Below are 27,332 nucleotides of genomic sequence, written 5' to 3'. Positions count from 1 at the left end.
CACAGTGGGGTACCCACTCTCCACTATATCCAAGAATTAATGATCGGGACTTCCCTCGGGGTCCAGTGGTTAAGAATCCACCTTGCAATTCAGGGAATGCGGGTTCCGTCTCTGGTTGGGGAACTAAGACCCCACATGCTACAGAGTAGCTCAGCCCGTGTGCCACAACTCGAGTCCGTGCGCGGCAAGGAAAGATCCTGGATTAACGCAGCGAATATCGTGTGCTGTAACCAAGACCCACCGCCGCTGAAGTTTAAAAAGCTGATGATAAATTTTAATATCACCATCCAGTTTGTTCACATTCCCAATTGACTCATATGTGACTGCTACCGTCTGAATTGCATCCGCCCTGCCCCCAAATTCACAGGTTGCAGCCCTAGCCCCCAGTAGGACTGTAGCTGGAGGTGGGGCCCGCAGGGAAGTAGTTCAGGTAAATGATGAGGGTGGGCCCCCATCCGATAGGGTCAGTGTCCTCCAAAGAAGAGACGACAGAGACCTGTGTCTCCCGGTGCACAGCTGTGGAGGACGGGCTCTGTGAGGACAGAGCGAGAGGGCAGCCAGGAGGGAGCCCTCGGGGGAGCCCGGCCATGCTGGGACCCCGATCTCCCTGGGACTTCCAGCCTCAAGGGCCGTGAGAAATACATTTCATCACTTAAGCCCCTGGCCTAAGGTATTTTGTGATGGAGGCCCGAGCAGACTGAGACAGTCGGGAATGTATTCGCACAGTTCAGTGTTGAAGAGGCACAGAAGGGCACCCAGGGACACCCGTGTCTGAGGACCCTGGTGACTCCAGTTCCAGGGTGACACTGCCTCTGTGCACCCAGGCTCCTGATGCTGGGTGCCACCGAGCTCTGAGTGTCCTATCTCTTCATACCCGAGAGCTCTAGCATCACAAAGGAAAGATTGATCAGTGTGACTGCACCCAGATGTAATACTTCTGTTGCTGTTGTTGAGTCACTCAGTCACAGCTGACTCTCTGACCCCATGGACAGAGGAGCCTGGAGGGCTTGCTTCTTCCCAGGCAAGAATATTGGAGCGGGTTGCCATTTCCTACTCCAAGGGATCTTCCTGACCCGAGGTTCAAACCCATGTCTCCTGCACTGCCAGGCTTTATATTTGTATTATAAAAATGTATATTATACTTGTATTTATATATTTATGTTCTTTACCACTGGGCCACCAGGGAAGCCCTATAATATTTTTATGTGCCACAAATACAAAAATAAATTGACAGTTAAACTTAAGCCAGGAGGGAGTTGTCATAGAAATGGTAGAACATAATTTCTGAAATTTACAAGGAGCTTGTATACAGAATAAAACAAGACCAACCATCTGATTGAAAAATAAACGCAGGAATCATCGGGCAGTTCAGAGAAAGGAAAAGGATGTTGCCAGTAAAATTTGGGCAGATGTTGCACCTCAGCAAAAATTAATGCAAATAAAACATCTTGGAGGTTCATTTGTCAGAAATATAAAATATTTTACAGATTGATCACCACCCTGTGTTGGTGAGGATATATGAGTTTGTGCATCCTTTTGTGGAGGGCAGTTTGGAAATACTTATCAAGTGCGTACCTTGATTCACCACTTTCAGGAATTTTCTCTGGAGAGATATTCTTAAAACACACCAAGGACGTGTATCAGAAAGTTATCCGCGGGGGCCTCCTCAGTGGCTCAGTGGCAAAGAACCTGCCAGCCGAGGCAGGAGTCACGGGTTTGATCCCTGATCCGGGAGGCCCCCATGTGCCACGGAGCAGCGGGGCCCGTACCCCGCGACTCCCGAGCCTGTACTCCAGGGTCTGCGCTCCGCAATGGGAGAAGCCGCCGAAGTGAGAAGCCTGGTGACCACGACTGGAGAAAGCCCTTGCGGCAGCGAAGACCCAGCGCAGCCAGAGACAAATAATTAATAATTTAAAAAGTGGTCTGCAGTAAAAGCGAGTTATAAGCAGCCTACCTGTCCATCAGCAGTAGAAGGAGAAACATCGGTGATTTGGGTTCTGATGGGGTCCTCTAACAGAAGACTGTGCAGCCACTGGGAGGAAAGAGGAGAAGCTCTGAGTGCCCACAGGCAGGGTCTCCACGGTACCCCTGGCCCTGAGCCCACATGCGGGCGGCAGGGCACCCCGCTCTCCTGTCTCCTCCGGTGGGACCTGCAAGAGACTGAGGATTTTCCAGGCCTCACTGTTTACATGGTGATTTTTTTTTAGTGTGTGAATGTAATACTCTTATTTTAAATGTATTCATTAAGGGACCGCCCTGGTGGTCCGGTGGTTAGGACTCCACGCTTCCACTGCAAGGGGCGTGGGTGCGATCCCTGGTTGAGGAACTAAGATCCCACATGCTGAGTGGCACGGCCAAAAAATTTTTTTAAATGCGTTCATTTAAAACTCAGTACCTGGTGAAAATATGGGTGAGAGCTGGGGAGTTTCCGGCTGTTGGAAGCGCCTGTTGGTCTGTGGGTCTGTGAGGGTCAGTGATGCCCACCCTGTGACACGCAGGCCCGGCTGTGTTCCAGGGAGTGAGGGTCATGCAGCCAGGCCCCCGCGGCGGCCTCACCACTGATGGGCAGCCTGGGTCTGGTAGGCCTCTGGGGCAGAGACGGTCAGCCTGGGCTCCCTGGTCAGTGGAAGCTTCCAGAACTCCCCTGCCACGGGGGTAGCGGGGGTCGGGGGGGGGTTGGGGGGGTTGGGGGCAGTTAGGCCACAGGGAGGCCATTGGAGCACAGCTGGGGGCCAGTGTGCAGGACAGACTTGATTACAGGATCAGAGCCCAGCATGGTCAGGGGGGCAGTGGGTCTGCGTGGGAGGTGAGGGGCTGGGGGCGCTCTGAATGACCCTGGCCGGCTCCTGGGTCTCTGACGAGCCCCGGGATGCCCAGCCATCATGCAGACGTGGGTGTGGGGAGGGCACGGGGCCCTCTCAGCATTCTGTCTTTCTAGGTGGGGCTCTTGGAAGAGCGCCGGGCTCAGCTGGGGGTTCAGAACGGGTGGGGTGCCCCTCCCCTCCCCCTCCCCTCCCCTCCTCCTCCCCCCACCAGGCTGCCATGTGACCCCCTCTCTCCCGCTCCGTCCCCCCAGGCGAGCACTGCGAGGTGAACGCGCGCTCCGGCCGCTGCGCCCACGGCGTGTGCAAGAACGGGGGCACCTGTGTGAACCTGCTCATCGGCGGCTTCCACTGCGTGTGCCCCCCTGGCGCGTTCGAGAGGCCCTACTGCGAGGTGACCACCCGGAGCTTCCCGCCGCAGTCCTTCGTCACCTTCCGGGGCCTGAGGCAGCGCTTCCACTTCACCGTGGCCCTCGCGTGAGTGCCCGCGTCCCCGCCCGTGCTGGAGGTTGGGGTGTGGTCTTGGGTCTCGGGGCGGCCCTCCGGCCCTGCATCCGCGGTCGCCCTGGCCGGTGCTGCCTGCAGGACCCCGTGCAAATAGAGGGTGTGGCCCCTGATTCAGGGGCTTCCCCTGTGGCTCAGCTGGTGAAGAATCCGCCTGCAACGCAGGAGACCCCGGTTCGATTCCTGGGTCGGGAAGATCCGCTGGAGAAGGGATAGGCTACCCACTCCAGTATTCTTGGGCTTCCCTGGTAGCTCAGCTGGTGAAGAATCCACCTGCAATGCAGGAGACCTGGGTTCAGTCCCTGGGTTGGGAAGATCCCCTGGAGAAGGGAAAGGCTCCCCACTCCAGTATTCTGGCCTGGAGAATTCCATAGACTGTATAGTCCCATGGGGTCGCAAAGAGTCCGGCACGACTGAGTGAGTTTCACTTTCACTTCACTTTCCCCTGATTCGAAAGTGAGAAATTTCCAGTTGGCAACAGCAGAGCGTTAACGAGCTTGGGGCCCTGTTTGCCCAGCTCCCACGCCTGTGAAGCCAGCCCAGACGCCCTGGTGCTGCCCACCTGTCACCACACAGGCACCTCTGCCATCCAAGTGCCCAGAAATAGGGGGCAAGGGCTTGGGACTCAGACTCAGTGTGGGCTCCTGTGAGGTCTCTGGCGAGCTGGGTAACAAGGGCGAGTGGCCTCACCCCTTTCAGCCCTGGGCCCTTAACCCGTAACCGGGAGCAGGTGGACTGCACGCTCGGGCCATTCTTGTATTTTTTCATCTTTTTCTCCAAGAGAATTTGGATTTAACTTTTAATTTTTAAGATCTACTGTAAAGATTTTTCTCAAGTCCAACTTAGTAGAATAAGGTGTTTTCTGTGTTTGGTGAGCATTTGGGGACGCAGTCTTTGGGGACACAGTCTTCATGGGAGTGCGCCATCCGTGTGCCCCAGAACCAGATGCTTGCTCTGAGCTGCCCTTTGGAGCTCGGGGCCTCTTGGGGCAGGATGGCACAGCTCCTCTCCTGAGGGTCCTGCCCCACCCGGGGAAGCCCTCCCCTATCTACCCTCTGCCACTGCACTCAGGTCCTCTGAGTCCTTCACCCCCATGTCTCCCTGTCTGGCCGCTTCTCTCCCAGTTTCCAGCATCTTGGCCTGGGCCACCATCCTCCCCTCTGCTGACAGCTGTGGTGTCCTCGACTCTCAGCCTGCGCCAGGGGGATCCAGGCCCGCCTGCCACCCGGGGTGAAACCCAGCTTCTGAATACGGCACTCGGCGGCCTCTGTGTGCTGACCCCTGTGACCCCGATCCTGGCGGGGGCCGCCCTCACCTCCTGATGCTCTGGCCCCGCCCAGCCCTGCGTGGGTGTTTCCTCGGCCCCTCCCGCCTGCCCCCATCCCGTCTCCCGCTGCTTCCTTCAGGAAGCCCGGTGAGCAGGCCGGCCACGCCTGCATTCCAGTGCTGGCCGTCCAGGCTTGGCCATCGCCTGCTCGACTGCTGCCTTCAGCCTCCGATGCCCCTGCTTGCGGGATCAGGCTGCCGTCCACCCTGCCTGCCCCTAAGGTCCTGTGGAGGACACACAGTTAACACGGGGCTTGTACATTGGCGAGTTTTCTACATTGTGGCCCAAATCTGCTCGCTGTAAACCCATCCCCCACACTGGGCGGCCGGGTGGGGGGGCCTGGTGCCAGGATTCCTGGCCCTGATATTTTTTTTCCTGGTTGTCAGATCATTCGATTGGGCTCAAGTCTCTGAAGCAGATGCTCGTCCTTTGAAGCCTTTAAATGGCCCTTTGGGTTCCCTGGCTGGGATCCGGGCTTCAGCCCCAGGACTGCTGTGCCCGTGCCTGTCCACCCGCTGGCCAGAAGCTCCTCACGGGCTTCTTATCCTGCGTCCTGACACCCAGGGGCCCAGAGGCCACGAGCGGCTGACTGGTAGTTCCATGCCGACACGGTGTGAACACTTACTGTTCCCCACCTGTAGCCTGGAGATGTCACTGGGGGGCCTCCTGGCCTCCCAGAGCAGGGGCTCTTCCCCCCGGTGGGGGTGGAAGGGGTTGAATTGCAGAGGGCAAAGCTTCCAGGCATTCTCAGTGGTCTGGAGTGCCGGCTGGGGCTCTACAGAGGTGGGCAGACCCCTGAGCCCCCAAACCCACCTGGGCCCGCACACCTTGTCCAGCTCCAGCCCCCCGGTAGGTTCTCGGGCTTGGACATTCGCACTGGGTACAGATGTGTCCTCTTGGAGGGCATTCCGTTTACAGACGCAGGTCCCTGGTGAGATACCTTCTGGGCTCTGCCCAGCTCATCACAGACCTCAGCGTGGACTGCTCAGTGGCCAGCCTGCTTATCCTAATCTGCAGGCATTTCCCCGTTCAGCCCCCTTCCTGAATCTTCCTCGGAGGCCAGCTTTAATGAAAGAGCAAGAGCGGCCCTCATCCGTGAGCGTGCCTGTCCTGGATCCTTTGAGCATCGCCCCCTTTCCCGGCAACTTGGAAGGAGAGTGGGAGACACAGCTCTGGTCGGCCCCTTGGCCCGACCGCAAGGCTGGAGTGGTGTTTGATTCCAAGGGCAGTTGCGAGGTTTGGGCCGTGTGGAGCCTGCTGTTGGGGGTGATTGCTGACATCTTGGTGCACGGTTCGCGGCGCCACCACAGCCTGTAAACCAGCGAACCAGGGTCCCTCTCCAGGGTGTGGAGAGGGCGCACATGAGTTGGCATGTGCTGTTGCCCTCCCACCCTCTCACAGGGCCTCCGTGCCAGGCCCTGGTCCCGGCCCCGCCTGCTCCCAGCCCAGTCCCTCCCCTGCCCGTAAGCCCTGTGCACAGGAGGCCACCGAGTGGGCACAGCCTCCAAAACAAGGGCTCCTCTTTGGCACCCTCGGCAACTCTGCGTGCCATGTGCCTGGATGTTAAGCAGGCTCCTGTGGGTGCCCACCCCCAGGTCAGAGGTGCCCTGTGTCTTCTGGCAGATTCATTGCTCCGGGTGGTTTTGCTGTCTCTGTGGCCGTGGCCGCTCACCACTGGGCATGGCCAGCAGCCCTCCATCGAGGGCAGCGCAGCCACTAAGCTGCAGGGGGCTGACCTGAAAGGTGGCCGGAAGTCCTGGGGTTGGGGGGGGGTGGCCCACGGATGCAGAAACTGGCAAAGGAAATCTGGCAGCTCCAGACTCAGAAGCTGAAGAGCAGTCGTGTTTAATTCAGCGTCCCTCTAATTCAGCCTGTGTCTCTGCTCGGGAAGTGCAGTACTTTAGGTGATCATGTGACAACAATTTAGGGACAGTTTCCCATGGGCCTGATGATGGCTAAGGTGTCCAGGTGACGCCAAACCAGGGAGCGTTCTGCATCAAAAGCAGAATGTGAAAAGTCCCCCAGAGCGTGGGCCGGGCCGGGAAGGAGCTGGCCCCCTGCCTGCTGGGGGCTGCGCCATGAGAAAGGTGGGCTGGGGCACCGGCCCAGGGCTTTTGTTTCAGGCAGTTTCTCTGGAAGCTGCGTCTCCCCTTTCTGGCTCTGTTTGCCCAGGGCCTGGGCTCGAGTGGGCGCCCCCGCCCGCCTCCTTTGTCCTTTCTGCTGCCCGGCCCCCTCTCCAGGCTGCGGTTTCTGTTTCTGGCCTTTCTTCTTTGGCGCTGTTCAGACCCTGCCCGGGGCCCCAGGGCTCTTCGTTAGCTCTTCCATCCTGGCAGTGCAGGGGGCCCACCCCTGAGGACCCTCCCGCACTGACCCTCTGCACCGGCTCCCACCCTGGTCCAAAGAGAAACCCACACCTGTCAGACCTGCAGAAGGGGAGCAGGTGCGGCCCGCGGGTCTCAGGAAGAGAGCCGCTGTTAATTCAGCTCCTCTCTTCTTCTGCCTGCTGGCTCCACATTTTGCTCTGCAGGTATTGTTTGGGTTGTCATTGGCGCCCGCTGCCTCTAAACCGAGGGGCTGCCAGCTGTGGGCGGGAGGTGTCAGTTCTGGGCACCTCAAGGAGTGGGAGCTGGGGTCAGGGCTCAACACTGGCTCCCACAGACCCCTGCTGCACGAGAGGGTAACTGACCTGGAATCAAAGAAAGGACTTTCCCCACTTAATCTTGGGGGAGAGGGACACCCAGCTGTCTCAGGAAACAGTCTTGTGTTTCCCCTGGGATTTGCGGGTTCTTTGTAACCATGGAGTCCAGGAGGTGTCGGGGTGTGTCGGGGACCCTCGGCTCTGATGGTAGCGGTCTCCTATTGGGTAGGAGGAGATTTCTGAGGCTCTTTGTTTCTTGTCGGAGTAAGTGGTTTTTTACTCTCGGTGCTTCAAGTCTGACAAGACTATTTTCACGCGTCTGTTGGTTCACGGGAGCCCCATCCATGCATGGATGCAACACATGGGTGTCACACACTCTCCTGGACCAGATCTTTCTTGTTTGGTCTTGGAAATGCAGTTGTGAATGAGAGTCATCATCCCTCCCTTTAAAGGATCACTTGTCCTTTTGTAAACATTTTTTTATTTTAAAAAGTTTTTCAGCCTGCGGGATCTTTGTTCCCCGACCAGGGATCAAACCCTCGCCCTTGCAGTGGAACCTTGGAGTCTTAACCACCGGACTGCCAGGGAAGTCCCAGGAGCACGTGTTCTCCTAAAGGAACAAAGAAGCAGGACAATTTCAGAAATGAAATGAGTGGCGTGATAGACTGTGGGCGGGGCACAGTTTAGATAAAACGAGTTGGGAAAACACAACTGCAGCGATGCCTGGGAGGCCTGCAGAGGCGGGGAGTTCACCCCCGGGCAGGAGGCAGCAGGTGCGGAGGCCCCTCCGGGGGCAGGGAAAGGGCAGAGGGACCCAGCGTGGCTGGGTGGTGGAGACGAGGGGCTCCGGCCTAAGCTGGTCATCGGCACCTGCTTCCCGTGCCCTGGGGGCACGCGTGAGTCTGCCCCCCTGAGCAGCAGGCACCCTGCCTGTGTTCAGTGCCCAGACATTCCCCATTGGTAGAGCGTCTGTGTCACCCTCCTAGAGCATCATACGGAGGTGGTGGTAACCAAGCTCCCCCCAGAATCTGCTTTGCTCCTTCCAGAAAAGAACGTCGTTAATCAGGATTTGTGCTATTTGTATGTTAAGTCGTGTCCAACTCTGCAATCCCATGGACTGTAGCCCGCCAGACTCCTCTGTCCATGGGATTCTACAGGCAAGAATACTGGAGTGAGTCGCCATGCCCTCCTCCAGGGGGTCTTCCTGACTCAGGGATCGAATCCGCATCTCTTGTGTCTCTTGCATTGGCAGGCGGGTTCTTTACCACTAGCTCCACCTGGGCTGTCAACTTCTGATGTGAAAGAGAGTCCCAGGACCAGGGTCTTGGCTGAGCGTGGCCTGTGCTGTTACCCACTCTGGCTGGGCCGGTCGCCCTGGGCGCCCCGCCCCCGGCCACCTGCAGATTCCACCCTGGGTTCATTCATTGTGTGATGTGTTCTGCCCCCAAGGTTTGCCACTCAGGAGAGGAACGCGCTGCTGCTGTATAACGGCCGCTTCAACGAGAAGCACGACTTCATCGCCCTGGAGATTGTGGACGAGCAGGTGCAGCTCACCTTCTCGGCAGGTAAAGAAAGCTTCCTGTGCGGGAAGAAGCTGCCCTCGGGCTGCATCCCAGGCACTTTGTTGGTTAAAACCACCCCATCCTGCAACAGCGCCCTCTAGCGTGCCGATCCCTGGTTCTCCACCTGGAAATCCGTCCCGTGGTGTGGGGGCGCGGGGGGGGATCCCCGAACGCACAAAGATGTTCATTGCAGCGCTGTTTATAATGCTGTAGGCACAGCTCCAGTGTCCAGAGACTGGGGAATCCTGCGCCCTCTGTAGGATGAACATATTGACAAAGCCGTTGAAAACGTCTTCCCGGTTGCTGGGGAGAACGCGGGTCCAGAGGGTCAGAAGGCCTTTTCGCCTTGGGGCTCTGCTCACTGCTCCTCTCTCCGGCCCCGCAGGCGAGACCACGACCACGGTGGCGCCGCAGGTTCCCGGGGGCGTGAGTGACGGGCGCTGGCACGCCGTGCAGCTGCAGTACTACAACAAGGTAGGCATCCCCCGCCTGCCCCGCCGGCAGCCCCGGCCCGTGCGCCGAGGTGCAGATAAGCATGCCGGGTGGCAGAGTTACGTAGGAAACGAGCATCTGTTGAGGGTCTGTGTGAAGATACCCAAGCCCTGCGGTGTGGCAGATACTCCCTCAGGGAGCGCTGGGACCCCAGAGATCACCCGACCCCCAGGGCAGGACGCAGAAAGAGCTTATTCATTGCGGCTGCCTCAGCTGAGCCATTACTGGGGGCTGAAATCCCAGGCCATTCAAACACAGTTTCAAGGCCTAAACCTTCCCTGCCTCCCTGGATGAAACCCGAGAGGCAGAAGGCTCTCCCAGGAAACGCTGTGAAGGTCTGGGCGTTTTTGGGGGGTTTCCTTTCATTTTGCTGTTTCTTGACTCCTTGCTAGTTTTTGCATCAGAATGCCCTGCTTTCCAATTGCCGGGGATTTGGCAAGCCTCTCTTTTCCTTCCTGGGGAACTCTGGGGCGCCTCCCCCTCATGGCGTTCAGCCACAGACTTGGGCCTGGCTTGGCTCGCAGACAAGGGGTCCCCACTCGGTAAGGGATACGCCCACGGAGAAAGAGCGCTGCCTTTCAGCCTTTGGACACAGTGGGGGTCTAACTCTCCACGTCTCCACCGCCCTGAATGTGTAGCCCCTGGCAGTGATTGCCCCGCAAGGTGACCCTGGTTTTTTGCCCCCACCTGAGGGCAGGCGCTCCCGTTGCCCCGCCCCAGGTAGAGGGCGGCCGGATTCTGACTCGGGTGTGGAACTCGGCGCCGTGTTTGTGATGAGGGCCGGGGTGCAGGTCTGAAGCGACGCAGGGGCTGGTGTCCCTCTCGGGAGCGTGAGGACCAGGTCGGGGGTGTCCACAGCTGCCTGGGACAGACGCCCCGCGCTTCCCGCTCTGTTAGGCCCGGGCCATGGTCTTGGCGGTGGCCGTGTTACCCGATGCAGGGCCGAGTGTGAGAGCTAAGGACGTGGGCTGGGGGCTGGGTGCTGGGTGGGGGGCCCAGAGGGAGGCAGGGCGCCCCCAAAGACACGGGGGCAGTTTCCTTGCTGCCCCGTCGTGCGTGCAGGAGCCTTCTCCTGTGGGTGTGCCCGTGGCCATTTGGGACAGTTATTAGCCAGCGCGAGGCACCCACCTCCTTCCCACCTGGAACAGCCTCTTGTGGCCGCAGTGGGAGATGAGGGGTGTAGGGGGACCCTCAGAGCTGACCTCCCAGGGCTTGAGGACGGACGGATCCTCAGCTTGGGTTTTTCTCTCTGCGGGGTCTTAACCCACCCAACCTCCTTTCCCCAACCCGTGGGCCTTTCTGACCTGATTCAGCTGCTCTGGAGGAAAGCAGGGGTCCCCCCAGGGCCCCCCAAGGGAGTTCTGCCCCACAGCCCACTCGAGGTCAGATGCTTTCTGACCCATCTCTCTGCCCTGGAGGCAGCGTGCTGAGCAACCGTAGGAGCCGTGGGGCAGCAGCTCTCAGCTGGCGCAGGTGTGAGGGCTGCCCGAGCCTCCTGGAGGGCCAGGCGCCCACGGCACGGGGCCCCGTCCACCGAGCAGGGACGGCCGGCTCTGACCTCAGGGCCTCGATGTGCTCCAGCCAGTCCGGCAGTGGACGGCCCTGATGCCCCAGGTCGTGGCGATGACTTTCCCACGTCCAGATGGGCCCAGCAAGAAGCCATGTTGGCGGCAGGGCTCCTGCAAGGCCGACCCCCTCCTGGCCCACAGATGGGGGACACGGGGGTCAGTGGTTCTCTGGGGCTCTTGAACCTGTGGTTCTCTGGCTCAGACGCCTGTGGGCTCTTTGTCAGGATGCTGCACACGCCCTCGAGTAGAACGAAGGGAAAGTTAAGAGTCGCAGCGGTGCTCCAGGGCCACGCGACAAGGACGAGGTGCCCGCCGTCTGACCTTCCTGCCTCTGAGCTCTCAGCCTCTGGCCTCCTCCCCTTGCCGGCAGGGCCAGGACCCCAGGGAGGGGCCGTCCCTGGTCATCCTCTGGGGGGAGGATGCGTGCGTCCGGGGGGCTTCCCGCCCAGCAGGGTGCCAAGGAGACCCCCGGGGGCCCCGCTTCACATCAGGGAAGCACCCATGGTACCTCTTCCTTCCTGCTTGTGTGGGAAACATACCTCCCGGGGCCGGCTGAAGACTGGGCTTGGGGGCTGAGTCGGCCTCGACTCCCCAGCAGGGTCAGCTGCCAGTGGTCCCAGCTGAGCAGAGACGGGGCCTCTGACTCGGCCTGCCCAGCCCTGGTCCCAGGGCGTCCATCGGCCTCCGACATCGCCAAGGCCTGCCTGCTCACAGTGCCCCTGCAGGCGGCCCCGAGAAACAAACTCCCTCCTGAAGGGGCCCCCGGGGAGGAGGGGCCCAGGAGACGTGGACCCCTGCCACCCCCGCTTCCGATCCTGAAGCAGACCCTCCGTGCGGGATTAGGCCTCTCCTCTGGGCCACTCAGCTGCTTCCTCTCTCGCCCGAGGCTGCTGGGTGGAGGCACCCTGCAGTTTGCACGCAGACCTGGAGGCCGCCCCTGTGGTCTGCCTCCGTGCACCATGGGAAGTGCTCGGGATTAGGGCGTCTGTCTCGGGGGCTTTGTGTCTCTCGGGGCCAAGGCGCGGGCTTGTCCAGGCGCAGAGCCCCGCCCCCCCTGGGCCCGGGCGGGGAGCAGCTCAGGCCCGTGTGGAGGGGCTGCGGTGGGGGGCTGCGGGGGCCCGTGGCTGCGGGGGGCCGCGTCAGGATGCGACCGCGGGCAGGAAGGAGGGCAGCCGTGAAGGTGGTCTGTGGGGGGCGGGTCGCTCTGCTCTGCAGCTGTTTGTCTGTCTGTCATCCACGTCGGGTCTGGTCCTCAGGGTGGGTCCTGTGTGGGAAACCCCTGGGGCCCCATGGGGCCTGCCCCCACGTCCACGGTTGCCCTGGGGCCTGTCTGGGCTATTTTACCAGTCACCGCCCCCCGCCCCCTGAAACAGGTGGAAACCTTCCCAGGATGGCGCAGGAGGGCTTACGACCAAAGGGGACAGGATGTGGGGCTTCCATCCATGTGGGCAGTGCAGAACCCAGGGCTGTGCGAGCCTTGAGGCCAAGAGGGACCGGGAGAGCGCAGAGTAGAACCCGGACAGAAGAAGGAACCTCCTGGCAATGCCCCCCACCCTCAGTCTCCTGTTAGGCCTCCCACTGGCCAAAGGCAGCCAGGAAGCAGAGGACGTGACCCCTTGATAGGGTCCATGCGGGCTGGTCCCCCAGGCAGAAAAGTGAAAGAAAGCGGAAGTTGCTCAGTCGTGCCCGACTCTCTGCGACCCCACGGACTATGCAGTCCATGTAATTCTCCAGGTCAGAATACCAGAGTGGGGAGCCTTTCTCTTCTCCAGGGGATCTTCCCAACCCAGGGATCAAAGCCAGGTCTCCCGCATTGTGGGTGGAAGAATCTTACCAGTTGAGCCACATGGGAAGTCGCCCAGGCAGGCAGTCCAGCAAAGTCAGTTCACTTTTTCTTTCTGCTTGGGGTGGCATTTTAAGCGAGAAGGGCCGGTGGCAAAATTCCCTTTCAGTGGAGCTCGGGTGCCCGCTGGAGCTGGGTGTTTTCCTGGGAAGGTATTTTGAAGGCGGACACTTTGTACAAACATGTTGAAGTCCGTCAGGCGCAGGTGGAACCTGGGGCCCCTCTGCTCACACCGCCCATGGAGGTTCGGGGAGGATTTGGAGGGTTTGTGCTCTGGTGAAGACCTGCCTGCCAGCGCAGGAGACTCAATAGACACAGGTTCGATTCTGGGGTGGGGAAGATCCCCTGGAGAAGCAAATGGCAGCCCACTCCAGTATTCTTGCCTGGAAAATCCCATGGACAGAGGAACCTCGTGGGCTGCAGTCTATGGGGTCGCAAGAGTGGGACGCGATTGAGCACCCACTCACACACACCCACATGGTCATCACCTGGTCGCAGATGTCTTTTCCTCCGAGGCTGTTGTGCATGATCGATAAACGTTTTCCCCGCCAGCTTGCAGAAGGGTCTGTGTGGCTCATGCTTAAGTGATTTCTCTGCACTGGGAACTCGGGTTCAGCATTAGTCAGAGCTCTGTGGGGTGTCTGTCCTTCCCCCTCACCCTTGGGCATCAGAATGTTTGTGTTGAGACCCCCAGGGCCGTGGGGAGGAGGGAGGAGCACCCCCCTGTGGGAGCAGCAGGGAGCAGACGTCTCTGCTCTTCGCAGGGAGGACAGTCTCTCGCTGAGCACCAGCAGTGCCCCCAGCGCGGCGGGGGGGACATCTGGAGGGGTTACTTGGAGGCCTTCGCCCTGTCCAATCAGGCATCTGGGGCGCAGACACATCAGCCAGAAGGTGACTGACGGGATCCTGGGCGGGGCCTCGGCAGGCGGGGCCTGTTCTGGTCCCGGTGACGCCCAGAGGACCGGGTTGTCTCCGGCCTGGTGCTGGAAGCATCTTGGAGCAGTGAGAGCCTGGCTGCACTGCTTCTCTCGGTGCCCGCATCCTGTGCTTCTCACCGAGCACAGCGTCCCGTGCTCAAGGTTCCAGTGACCCTGGGGGAGGGGCCACTGGTGTGGGGCTCGGCGGGGACGGCTCCACCCCGGCCGCACTCATCCCCAGGCTCGTCCACGTCCTTCTTGACCTCTCGGGTCTGTGCCGCACATGACGTTCCAGGGGCTCCAGGGAAGTGGGCTCTGCGAGGCATGGTGCAGGGGGGTCTGATTGCCTGATTGTGGTGTTGGGCAAGACTCTTGAGAGTCCCTTGGACTTCAAGGAGATCCAACCAGTCCATCCTAAAGGAAATCAGTCCTGAATGTTCATTGCAAGGACTAATGTTGAAGCTCAAACTCTAATACTTTGGCCACCTGATGCAAAGAACTGACTCTTAGAACAGACCCAGATGCTGGGAAAGATTGAAGGTGGGAGGAAAAGGAAATGACAGAGAATGAGATGGTTGGACGGCATCGCTGACTGGATGGACATGAGTTTGAGTGAACTCCAGGAGTTGGTGGTAGACAGGGAAGCCTTGTGTGCTGCAGTCCATGGGGTCACAAAGGGTCGGACACGACTGAGCGACGGAACTGAACTGAACCACCCCCAGGCTCAGGGGGCTCCCTCTGCTTCGGCAGATCTTCCAGAAGAGTCAAGGGTTTCCACTCAGAACCTTGTTTCAGGCTGGTCTTCATGGAGGTCCTCCTGGTGTCCTGCAGACCTCTGTGGGTTCACCCCTGGGCAGGGCTGCCCGGCCTCCGGGTCACTCCCTTCTGCCCTTTCTTCGTAATACATGGAGCAGTTACTGAGTGCCTGCTGTGTGCCGCGCATTGTTCTGGGTATGGGATACACAAAAAGACCAAAAAGATAAGACTGTTGTTGTGTAGGTGTGCGTGTTCCAGAGGGCGTGGGGGAGGGTAGGAAGGGAGAGACAGTGAGCAGAGGGAGAGAGAGAACTCGAGGGAGGGAGGAGGTCCACTTTACCCACAGAACTCCGGATCCTTTCCGTAAAGGCAGGTATTTAGGAACCAGGATTCAGGTGCGGGATGCACTCGTTGCTCCTAGGGGGTCTCACTCCCAGTCTCTTACTGGACCAGTAGGACATGTATATATATGTACAGGTATGTGTGTGTGCTCATATATACTCATACTGAAATTCATGTTTCTTTCTGTCTCTACTTATTGAAAACTTTGAATTCCGTTCCAGCACCACAGAGTCATTCCAGTTTTTTTCCCCTTCCATGTTTGTAAATCTTTTCTTGCTCAGTGAGAAAACCTGTTCCCATTGCCCTCGGTAAAACTCTTCATTGTCTCAATCACCGTCGTTTAAACGGCCTCCAACCCCAAAGGGCCGCCACCTCCTTGCTCACTCTCAGCCCCCACCAGGCCGCCTCCCCAGCCACCCTTCTCATCCAGCCCAGCCTTGTGACTGCTGCCTCTCTAGGCCCTGAATCTACCGACTGACTCCAACCGGTGCTGGGAACAAGGGACGTTCATAGAGATTTGACATAAGTATTCAATTATTCAGAAAAGGGAAGAAGGGGGAAAAAATGAAGGAAGTTTGTTTAAATCTGTGTTTTTAATTTAAAGGAAATGAAAATACAAAATGCCAAAATATGTGGGATGCTGAGAGGGAAATTCATAGCATTTCATACTCATATTAGAAAAGAGCTGTGCTAGGCTGTGCTTAGTCAACCAGTCGTGTCCAACTCTGCGACCCCATGGACTGCAGCATACAAGGCTCCTCTGCCGTTGGGGATTCTCCAGGCAAGAATACTGAGGCTGCATCTCAAATCGATCATCTCAGTTCCCACTTCAGTTCAGTTCAGTTGTGTCTGACTCTTTGCGACCCCATGGACGCACGCCAGGATAGCATGGACACACGCCAGGTTTCCCTGTCCATCACCAACTCCCGGAAGGCTCCTACTTCAAGAACCTCCACAAAGAAGAGCAAAATAAACCCAAAGCAAGTAGATGGAAGGAGTGAATAAAGACAAGAGCAGAAACCAGAGATTTTTAAAACAGGAAACCAATAGAAAGAATCAATGGAACAAAGAGCTTTGGGAAAACCCGTAATGTCATCAAACTTCTAGCAAGAAAAAAAAGAGAGGGAGAGAAGATAGGTTAGTAGTATCAGGAATAAATTCTCAATTCCTTGAAACACACACACTGTCGCAAACCAACCAACACGAAATAACTAATTCAAACAACTATGTTACTATTACGGAAACTGTGCTTTAAAAACTCCCCAGGATGGAATCTCAGGCCCTGGTGGTTTCACCTGAGAGTTCTATCAAATGTTTCCAGAACTACACCGATTGTGTACAGTGTCTTTCAGAAAATAGAAGAGGAGGGAACACTTCCTGGGCCATTTTTTTAAGTTAATGTTCCCCTAATACCAAAATCAGATGAAGACAGTACCAAAAAAAAGCTACAGACCAACGTTTCCCATGACTATAGATACAACTCATGTACACAAAGATTCAGAGCAGCTTACATCCCTAACATTCCCAAACTGAATGGTTAACACAGACTGTACATCCACGCACCACGGAACCCGGAATACTACTCAGTAATAAGACAGGAGGAACTTCTGACACATGTAAGAGAAAAGTGTGCTGACCAGGGAGAGCCAGTCTCATGAGTTTGCGCCAGCAAAGGTCCATCTAGTCAAAGCTATGGTTTAAAGTCATGTGTGGATGTGAGAGTTGGACTATAGAGAAAGCTGAGCACTGAAGAATTGATGCTTTTGAACTGTGGTGTTGGAGCAAACTCTTGAGAGTCCCTTGGACTGCAAGGAGATCCAGCTAGTCCATCCTAAAGGAAATCGGTCCTGAATATTCATTGGAAGGCCTGATGCTGAAGCTGAAACTCCAGTACTTTGGCCACCTGATGCAAAGAGCTGACTCATTTGAAAAGACCCAGATGCTGGGAAAGATTGAAGGCGGGAGGAGGAGGGGACGACAGAGGATGAGATGGTTGGATGGCATCACTGACTCAATGGACATGAGTTTGAGTGAACTCCAGGAGTTGGTGATGGACAGGGAGGCCTGGCGTGCTGCAGTCCATGAGGTTGCAAAGAGTCAGACACGACTGAGTGACTGAACTGAACTGAGCTTGCGTGCTATGTGGTTCGATCTGTATATCACTCCTGAAAGAGGGCATGGCAGACCTGGAGCACGGATGAGTGGCTGCCTGGGCTGGGGGTGGGGGTGGGAGGGCCGTGGGTGGGGTCCTCATGCTGATGGAAACACTCTGTATCCTGACAGTGTCGGCGTCCACATCTGGGCCGTGATGTTTGCAGTTGGTGGAAACTGGGTAAAGGGCGCCTCAGACCTCGCTTATTTTTTAGAATTGCGTGTACATCTGAAATTAACTCAAGGGCTTAATTAAAAGAACTTGGAAAGATGGACAAATATGTGCTGGCATACGCACATTTTTTTCCTGAAGGGCACTCTCCTCCCCCCTGAAGCAAGTCCATCAACAGCACGGATCAGATAGCTGTGCTGGGTCCTGAGCCAGCCCACGCGTGGTATCTTGAAACATCAGCTGTTTATTATTCCTGTGATTCGGTGATGGGAGGCATTGTTGCAACTCTTTCTGCAGAGAGTCCGCCGCATGTGGATGCCTTTGGGAATACGGTTAATGAGAAGGGGGGGCCTTCGTGTTCGCTTTAACTTCCTGTGATGTCTTATGTGTTTCATGCTTTCTTTTATTAAAGAATACAGCAGGAGTCATCTGGGTGATGGGCTTGTGAGCCATTTTTGTTTTGTTTTCTGAAAAGTTTTCCGTTTAGAAAATCATTTGATTCAAAGCAGGTACGAGATAAGGAAGCTAAACTCTTTTCAAGTGTAGGTAGGCATTTGCCAAGTCCATCAACGCTTCGTGATGCAGGAGAGGGCCAGGTGGGTGGTTGCCGTCCCCCGGTCTGCACACGGTCTTCTTAGCCTCGCTCCTCCCGCTCACGGAGGTGGTAGTCTGGGAGCCTTGCAGGCGAGTCGGTGGGACGCGCTGTACACGCTCAATTCCTGCCGGGCAGGCTCACCCGTTCCAGTCCGAGTCTGCGGTCTGGGGGGTGAATCGTTTTGTTTCTCTCTGGCTGGATTTCTTGCTTTCCTCGGCCAGTTTCTGGGGACAGGAATGGTCCCTGTTGTGTCTGGACTGGTGGGTAGCCAATCTGTGTCTGACATCGATGTTCCCGTGACCACAGTGGGAGCCCAGTGCCCAAGCGGGCGGGGCGCCCACCTGCTTCCTTTCCAAACACACCCCATCAGAGGGCAGAGTCACCCGCCATGGAAATAGAATCACTCAGCCCCACCCGGGCCCCCGACCCCCGCCTACCGTGGAAAGTTGCCCGCAGCCCAGAGCTCCAGGCGGCTCCCTGTCTGGTGGCCTCGTGCCTCCACCGGCCGCCCTGTCCCACCCAGCACGCCCAGCTCAGACCCCGTCACCGCCCCCCAACGCTCTGCAATGAAACACTGCCCGCCCCAAGCCCTCTGCCCTCCCAGGCTGCCCCCCTTTCTTCACCCCTGCCCCCTGCCCTCCCCAGGACCAGCCTGTCACTACCGAGGGCCTCACGTCCAGCCTGGGAGGAGGACACAGAGGGATGCGGTCGGGGCTGGACGGAGCCCACCTGCCAGCGCCCTCCCGCTCTGCCCTCCCCCCCCCACCTTCCCAGCCCTTCCAGGCCTCACCCCTGCCTGCTCCCCACCAACCCAGCCCTGTCCCCACCCCTGCACGGCACCCTAGAGGCCTGCGCACCCGAGGTGGGGGCAGGGAGGCTGACCCAGAGCAGGGTGGAAGCAACTGGGAGGCGCTGGGGGTCTGTAGGGAGAAGCTGAGGGTCCTGGGGTCTCTTTGTGGCCATGCATGCTCTGGGGACAGAGGCAATCCTATTGGGGTCCCAGCAGGAGCAGAAGGGGGCTTTGCAAGAGTATGTGTGTGTGTGTGTGTGTGTGTGTGTGTGTACGTGTGAGTGTGAGTGTGAGTGGATGCTTCTCGAAAGCCTCTCTCTCTTTGTCCGAGAAGGTTTTCCGAAAAGATGACCTGTAGCCTGCAGACCCCGGCAGCCCAGAGACGTGTCATTGCTGACGCCGCCTTCCTTTCTCTCCTGGACTGTTCCAAGGGCCCCTCTGCGGCTCTGGTCCAGCTGGGAGCAGCCGACGTCAGAGTCATAGACTCCAGGGGTTCAGGGCGTGCACTTCTCGTGGGGCTTGAGGGGCCTCCCCTTCGTGTTGAGCAGCTTCTGGTCCACAGAGCCCCTAAAAGAAGGAACATGTGTAAATGTTCCAAGAAGGCACTGTGTAAATGGAAAGAACCCTGACCTTGAGCCCTCCGTCTGTCACTGGAGAAGAGACCCCCTTGGAGCAAAGCTGCGTGAACTCCCGGGTTCCCAGAAAACTCGGAGAGCCTGCCCGGCCAGGCAGATACAGATAAGGGACCCGGCCTGGTGGGGACGGCAGCTCCGACGCTCCTGGCCCCCGCTCACCGGCCCCCGAGCTTGTCTGGTGAAAGGCCACACCTGGGGAGGATCTTTTCCAGAACAAAAGGCGTCCCCACGGAGATCGCTGGGGCCGGTAGGAGGTGCTTCTTCATACGCAGCGCCGAGCGCACAGGCCACGCTCTGTGGACCTCTGCCTCCCAGTCCTGGGTTTTCCCACGTCTGAGCAACTATCACAAAAGCACCTCCTTCGACCTGTGGCCGCAGTCCTCAGGAGTCGGGTCACTGCATTGCCTGAGAAATGGACAGCTCTGCGGTGGTTCATGTTAAGGTGACCAGCTGATTCTGACCCTTGTGAAAAGTCTCCTCTTTTTAATGCTCCCCAAATAAGAAGGGTCCATTCTCACAGCACAGTATTCTGCCGGGCAGCTGGACACATGAGGGACTCAGAGCTGAGCGGTGCTCTGCGCCCTAGAGAAGGACCGGGGACTGCCGCGACGGCGCGCGGAAGCCCGGGCTGCTCGCCGCTCCTGGTCTGCTGCGTGTGGTTTTGCCGTGTGGCCGCTTGCAGGATCTTAGTTTCCCTGCGAGAAATTGAGCCTGGGGCCTTGGCAGTGAAACTCCCAAGTCCTAACCACTGGACTGCTAGGGAACTCTTGTATTTTCTTTAAAGGTGTTAAAAAAAGAAGCTATATATTTTTCATGCAGGAAAACAGCGTGGCGAAAATACAGGGAGAACGGCCGTTTGTGTGTATTTTGGCTTTCTTCCTGCCTTTCTTAGCAACAGCGCGGCAGCAACAAACTTCCTGGAATGTTCCCTTCACAAACGTCCCTGTGCATTTAATCCCACCCGGGAGGCCCCGTTTTCACCTCGGTTTTACAGCTGAACCTGGCTCAGGGGTCTGGGTTGGAGAGTGGGAGTCAGGGGACTCTGCTAAGTGGGGTAAGGATGTGACCTCTTGGCCTTTTGGAGGTGATGCTCATTGGAGGCTGTGGACCTTGCTGTCCCCTGGCCCCTGCCAGCCTTGGGCCCTGTGTGTGACAGCCAGCCCAGTACCAGGGACTCGGCAGGGGGCCCGGGTCCTCTCTTCTGAATGACACTGGACTTAGCCTCTCTCCAGGAGATGCTGCCAAGCTGGGCAGCGTGTCCCCTGCCCCAGGTCCCCGGCAGGCGAAGCAGGCAGGAGCAGGTGCCCCTTTCGGCCAGCCGTGCGCCCTGCCTGGTGGCCCCGTCAGGCTTCCATGCAGCAGTGTGCTGCCCACACCCTGGGGGACACTGTGCCCATCCTAGGGTGCGGGCGTCCCTTGTCTCAGAGGAAAAGGGTCAAGAAGGCCTGGGCTTAGGTCTTAATGTTAAATTCAAGAAGTAAATATGTTTACTGCTTCAGTTCAGTCGCCCAGTTGTGTCCGACTCTTTGCGACCCCATGAACCACAGCACGCCAGGCCTCCCTGTCCACCACCAACTCCCGGAGTCCACCCAAACCCGTGTCCATCGAGTTGGTGATGCCACCCACCACCTCATCCTCTGTCGTTCACTGCTTCATCTGGGGGAACTCTGAGCTCCTGCCAATTTCACTGAAGAAGGTTCTTGTTGCCGTTTAGGCACTAAGTTGCATCCGGCTCTTGCAACACCATGGACTGTAGCCCGTCAGGCTCCTCTGCTCATGGGATTTCCAGGCAAGAATACTGGAGTGGGCTGCCATTTCCTTCTCCACTGAAGAAGGTGGAATGACTTCTTTTTCTACATTTTATTGAAGTATAGTTGATTTACAATGTTGGGTTTAATTTCTGCTGCCCAGAAAAGGGATTGATAGATATTCTTTTCCACCGTGGTTTTACCCCGGGACATCGAGCATCGTTCCCTGCGGTGTACATGGATGTTGTACATCTACTCTATATTTAACAGTGTGCAGCCACTAACTTGCATCCCACCCTCCTTCTCTGCTCCTGCCTGGGTGGCTTTGGGGCAAATCCCTTCCCACAAGAGAGGTGGACCTAGCTCTCCATCGCAGAGCCCAGAGTCCCTGTGTGGAGGCCTGGTCAGTGCTCCGGGTCTGGGAGGTGCTGCAGCCTGCCTAGGGGGCGGGAGGGCATTCCCACTTGTGTGTTACAGGCGGGGAAGCTGAGCGTCAGAGTCGCTACCAGAGCATCCAGGGACTGTCTGCACATGGGGCGCCCCCCAGACCCAACCTGGGCCCCCGGGGATGCAGCACCTTGATCTGCTGTTGGAGTTCCAGCAGAGTCCTGTTGGGAGGCTCCCTGGGCGTTTGGTTTGGATCCTGGAAGTGTGTGTGCCTGGATGTTTTCTCCTCTCGTCCACCAGTTAACATCAGAGAGAAACACCATGCCTGCTTTGGAGGGGGGCCTACTCACCTTTGTGCCTGGACCGGGGCGGGGGCTCACCCACATTTCTCGGTGTGCCCATCGTCCAGTGGGCTTCGTTCGTCCAGCCGGCCCAGTCGTCGGGTCTGAGCCTCACACATACACGTTCCAGGCTGCATTTCCACTCTTTGTGACATTCCTCAGGCCCAGCCGTCTGTGAATTCTTTGATATGAACGTCGGTTAATCATTTCTGACACAGAGCGTGGATCTATTTCGTTCCCAAGACTTGCCCCTCCTGGTATCTGGTTTCGAGCCCCCACCCCACACCTCCTTCCCTTGCAACCAGCATTTGAAATGGAACCCCCATCCGCCTCCCTGATGAGGAATTGTCTGTAGCAGGTTAAAAGGCTGTAGAAATATGAGCACTTGGTGGGGACCAAGCCCTATTGTGTCACAAACAATCCCCACGGGCTGCTCCGGGACCCCTGAATGGAAAAGCCCAGGGAGGGGGGGTTGCTGCCCAGGGAGAAGAAATAGCTGAAGGGAAATAAAAAGGGGCAGACCCCAAGTGACGACTTGGGGCGGGTTCGCCGGGAGCCAGGAACCCGGATCCGCACAGATTTGCAAAGCTGGTTGTTTTGGCCCCCCCCCCACCCGATGCGCAAGGCATCCTTCAGAACTCTTCTCGGGGGTGGGCACGGTGGGCCTGTCCTCACTGGCCCCGATCCCGCCTGCCCGTGGTGGGCTCTGCTCGGGGCAGCCTGTGGGCACTGAGCAGTGTAGTCTGCCCCTTCTTCAGGCCCTGCTGGCTGGCCTGGGCCTCCAGCTCTTGGATCGTATGCTGTCTCCCCTCGGCCCCTGGGTGTCCACGCCAGGCCGCTGTGGGGTGGGGCTCGGGGTGAGAAAAGGGCAGGGATCCCCCGACTGGGATAGCTGCCCCCTGGGGCCAGGCCCCAGGAGGGAATGTCAGGGCTCGGGCCTTTACCTGTCCTGTGCCCGGAGCCCCTCTTGCTTGAGAAGTAAGGTGACTCATGTCCTGCCACGTGGCCCCTTTATTCCTGGCCGTCTTTTTCTCTTGCACAAACTTTAAAAATTCATCTTGAAGATGTGAAGGGGCAGCTCCTTTCGCCTTGCTGTCTGTTCTTTGCTCCTCCCCTCTGTGCCCACAGAGCCTTGCATGCCTTCTCCTCCCCAGCCCCAGTCTCGCCCTGGATGCTCGGGTGAACCGCTCGCATCACAGTCCCTCCTGCCAACGCGCGGCTGGCCGTGTGCGCCTGAGCCAGGCGCCGTCGCCGCCTCACGATTGTCCTGATTCCTCCCCCCCACCAGCCATCCAGCCATGCTTTGTCTTCCCTCGACCAAGATGGATGAGCTGAGCCCAGATCAGACACCCTTGCTGGGGCCTTTGTTCCTCCCAAACCCCCAAGTCAGGCTGACTGTGTCGACACACACACTTCCCAAGCCTGATGGAGAACGCTCGCTGCTCTTTCTGCCTGTAATTGCTTGTGAGTCTCTCTAGGAAGGCTTTGGGATGCAGTTTATCCTCGTTTGACAGATAGAAAAAACGGGGAAGGTGAATGGTGGGTGTCCATCCAATTTTTTTTTTCTAATTGGGTGAAATTTACATAAAATTAACCATTTAAAGTGGCATTTAGTGCATTCATGATGCTGTGCAGCCACCACCTTTATCTAGATCTGAGATATTTCCATCACCCTGAAAGGAAACTCTGTACTCATTACCAGCCCCTCCCAGCCCCCCACCACGCCCTCCCCCTGAAACCACTCCTCTACTTTCCGTGTCTCTGTCTGGACACATCACATAAATTGGGTCACACAAGGCGTGATGTGTGTTGCGTGGCGCAGAAGGTGTCTGTGCCAGGCGTCTCTCACTTGGCGTAATGTCTTGGAGGCTCACCCACATTGTCGCGTATAACAGTATTTCGTTCCTTTTTAATGGCTGAATGATAGTCCATTGAATGGATATACCACATTCCGTTTATCCGTTCACTTGCTGATAGTCTTTGGGGTTGTTTTGCCTTTTAGCTGCTGTGAACAGTACCACTGAGACCTTTTGTGAACAGGTTTTTGTTTGAGTCCCTGTGTTCAGTTCTCTGCGGTCTGTTCTTAGCAGTGGTTTCCTGGGTCACGTGGGGCCCCAGCTCAGTACTCCCTGAAGTTGCTCAGTCGTGTCCGACTCTTTGCGACCCCATGGACTGTAGCCTACGAGGCTCGTCTGTCCATGGAATTTTCCAGGCAAGAATACTGGAGTGCGTTGCCATATCCTTCTCCAGGGGATCTTCCCGACCCAGGGATCAAACCCACATTTCCTGCATCTCTTCCATTGCAGGTGGGGTCTTTACCACTGAGCCATCGGGGAAGCCCCGGGTCACGTGGCTGCTGTGTTGAACTCTTTGAGGACTCTCGTCCATGTGTTCTGAGTCCCTGCAGCTTTGGTTCCTGTTACCCACAGCCTTCCCCCCAGCTCCCTTCTTGTTCTCCTGGCGATCCTGACCACACGTGGACAGTTGGCCTGGGGGTGAGGCTGGCCGGCCTGGCATTCTGCTGGTTCAGGAGTAGCGGCCGTGCTGCGGAGTCGGGCACTGGCCCTGGGATGTCGTGGCTCCTCCCCGAAACCTCCCTGTGCGTCTCTCCTGCTGGTACTCACAGTTCTTACTCTGAGGGTGCTCAGTTCTGTGGTCCAAAGGGCCATCTCTTTTGGCCCAGTGGCTGGTGGATGTGGGAGCAGGAATGAAGAAGCAGATGCCAATCCTTATTTGTTTCCCCCCGCATTGCTGCTTCAATGAAGTAACGCCAGACTCTGAAATCTGTCTTACCAGTGAAACCTGTCTCACGTCTGTAAGTGCTGCTGTAAATACAAATGCTGATTTTTTTTGTTTTTTGTGTTTTTCTGTCTTTCCGTTTTCTTCCTCGTTTCCGTTTGAAGCCCGTGGCTCTGAGCTGCTGATTATCAGCAGCAGTTTACAACAACCGCAGTTGTGTAGACAGCAGGTTCGTTTCACTAGCGCCTCCCAAGTATAAATGCTGTTTATGTCCTTCCCCTGAAAGGCTCACACCCATCCCCAAAAATGTAAATTGCAAGTTGTAAAGATAATACGGGGCTTGCACAGCTGGAGGACGGTTCTTTCCCCGGGATCGCACCTAATATTTAAGCGTCTCATAATAGGCACTTGGACGTGTTCTCTAAAGGGGACTGCTATTACAGAGCGAGAAAACAGGTTATTTTTTTACTTATCTAACTGTTGCTTAACCAAAGGTGAAATCTTTAAAGGAATAGCTTAGCCGACCTTGTGATCTCACCAACTGACGCAGAAGAAAATGGAGAGAATTATGCGCGAGCTGGGCCACCAAGGGCAGGGGCAGTCTTCCTCTGGCTCTACCTGAGAAGGGCTCGAGGGAGGCTCCGGCGTCTCACGTTGACGTCGTCCTGAGGTCCCTGTCGCACAGAGAGGATGGGTATTCCAACATTAAACCTTCGTCTTGTAGACAGACAGACAGGTGTAGTGATGGCCTTGTCCGGGTCGGATGGTGGCCAAGGAGGAAGCAGGAGGTTTGGCTGGGGTTGCCAGGTACAGTGACGTAGGCTGTGCAGAGCGCAACTCCAGAGGGTAAGGCCAGGGCGAGCGAGGCCTCCTGGAGTCACACAGCTCGGCCGCCTGGCTGAGCTCCTGTTACCAGAAACCCCACGTCCTGCCTTTCGGCCCGGCATCCTCAATCAAACGGATACTTTTTTTGTTCCTATTAAAAACTGAAGGTTTGGAGAAAAGGAAACCGAAGGTTTGGAATGAACTGTGTAGTTGTTATTTCCCCGTGAAAAGACATCGAAGATGATTCAATTAAATTCTCTGTTTTTACAACTCCCCATTTCCAATATTATTATAAAGAAGCATCGAATTTCATCATTATAAACTCGACTGGACCCCAGACCTATCACGTGGAGGCCCTGAGCCCTTGCTCTTGGGGTTGATGGACAGTCCCCACTGGGACTGGGAGCAAATGTTCTCTGTGGGGGAGGAAGGAGCCCCCACACGTCGCGTGCGGATGGTGAAGCGTGGTGACCCTCTGGGTTAGCCCACACGCCCCCTCAGGAGGCAGCGCTCGTCCAGGCTGTGCAGATGGGGAAGGGGCCCAGGCGCCTGGCTTGGCCCGAGCCTGCCCTCTGCATTTCCGGAACAGTGCCCCTTCCTGTATCACGTGGCTGGTGTGAACGGCGCTGTGTCTCCCGTTAGGAGGAGTCTGAGGGCCGTCTGGGTGGGTGTGCTGGGTGTCCTTGAGGGCTGGCCGGTGGGGGACTGGTGAGGAATGCCCAGAATGAGCGGGCTGCCCAGGGAGAGGGAGTCAGTCCTCGGATGTGAACCTCAGCCTCCCTGCTTGGGGAACGCACTCCTTCCAGAAGTGGGCAGGCTGCCCCCCGCGCAGTGGTCCCAGGGGATTCTTCTAAACAGCCCTGGGCAGGGAGACCAAGTGTGTGAGAACCACGGGGACACCGGGGAACGCGGGGAGCTGGGGAGGACGGTGACTGATCCGGGGCACAGAGGGTGGCTGACCTCGGGCCAGCCAAAGGGGCTGGAGGGTCACCCCCGGGCCAGGAAGAGCATGAGCCTTCGAGGGGTGAGCACCTGGAGTTACCATCCTCCTGGGCCAGATGAGGAGTACCCCGCCGGGTGTGGGAGCACTGACTGTGCAGCCCTCACCCCAGGAACCAGGTCAGGAGGTGCGTGGACATGGTCTGGCCAAGGCGTGGACTCACACGGATATTCAGGAGGGGTCCCGGGGCCCTGGTGTCGGCTGTGGGACGAGACACAGACTAGGGGGCTGACGGCAGACCGGCCTTCTCCCTGGTCCTGGAGACGGGCATCTGGAGCCAGCTGTGTGCAGGGCCTCCCGAGGGCTGCAGGGCACGCTCCTTTTTGTCTCCGTCAGGGGTGCTGGCGCCCTTGGCTGTGGCAGCGTCACCCGCCTCTGGCTCCATCGTCACACGACGTCTCCCTGGGTGACTGTGTGTGTGAGGGTCTGTCCCGCTGCAGCACGCCCTCAGCCCAACCAGTTACGTCTGCCAGATGCCAGTTTCCAAACAAGGCCACATTCTGGGGTTCTGGGAGGGACGTAAGTTTGGGGGGCTCCCCGTTCACCCAGGACAGGTGGTTTGGAGACTAATTAAAGACAAGGCTAGTTGGGGGGCGTGTGCCGGGGCTGGGGAACTGGCTGGGGGCGCTGGCAGGAGGTCACACTGACGGCTTTCTCGTCCCCCAGCCCAACATCGGCCGCCTGGGCCTGCCCCACGGGCCGTCCGGAGAGAAGGTGGCCGTGGTGACCGTGGACGACTGTGACACGGCCGTGGCCGTGCGCTTCGGCAGCTTTGTCGGGAACTACAGCTGTGCTGCCCAGGGCACTCAGAGCGGCTCCAAGAAGTGAGTGTCCCGGGGGCGGGCCCTGCAGTGCGCCCTGTCCACAGCCACTGCACCAGAGGGGTCGCCCAGGACGGGCCGCAGCGCGGGGCACTCTGGGCCTGGAGTCCTGGCAGTCCCAGTCTGGGGTGAAGTCGTGCTTCGTCCCTCATCCCTCGATATGTCAAAGTCTCCCAGAACAGGTCCCCTTAGACTCATTTGCCTAAGCGGTGGCCAGGCCACACCCAGAGTTGTGACGGCCGGCGTGCTGAGCCCAGAAGCCCTTGCCAGCCCTGTCTCCACGGGAGCCCTGGCTTTGTTCCAGAAAGCGCTGGTCCCTGCGATTCAGGGCTGGGTCAGTGAGCCCTCTGTTAGGTC

At 57.7% G+C, this 27,332-nt stretch overlaps 1 protein-coding gene across 3 annotated transcripts in view; it reads left to right on the top strand.

Annotated features, from left to right (window-relative positions):
* The window catches only part of CELSR1 (cadherin EGF LAG seven-pass G-type receptor 1), a 145,784-nt gene that overhangs the window by 73,167 nt on the left and 45,285 nt on the right, over positions 1-27,332 (top strand). For 2 of the 3 annotated variants that reach the window (XM_086403292.1, XM_086403293.1), the window contains exons 3-6: positions 3,077-3,299; positions 8,741-8,856; positions 9,239-9,327; positions 26,821-26,978. In XM_086403292.1, coding sequence (XP_086259418.1) covers positions 3,077-3,299; positions 8,741-8,856; positions 9,239-9,327; positions 26,821-26,978 — 586 coding nt within the window. Of the gene's footprint in view, positions 1-3,076; positions 3,300-8,740; positions 8,857-9,238; positions 9,328-23,896; positions 24,446-26,820; positions 26,979-27,332 lie in introns of those variants that run through there. The other variant, XM_086403294.1, reaches the window with a different exon arrangement.

Source organism: Bos grunniens, chromosome 5 (genome assembly GCF_055505025.1).
Source record: "Bos grunniens cultivar Pamir isolate PY7600 chromosome 5, Bosgru_T2T1.0, whole genome shotgun sequence".
NCBI lineage: Eukaryota > Metazoa > Chordata > Mammalia > Artiodactyla > Bovidae > Bos > Bos grunniens.
Note: the sequence above shows the minus strand (reverse complement) of the source record. Positions and strands in the feature narration are given on the sequence as shown.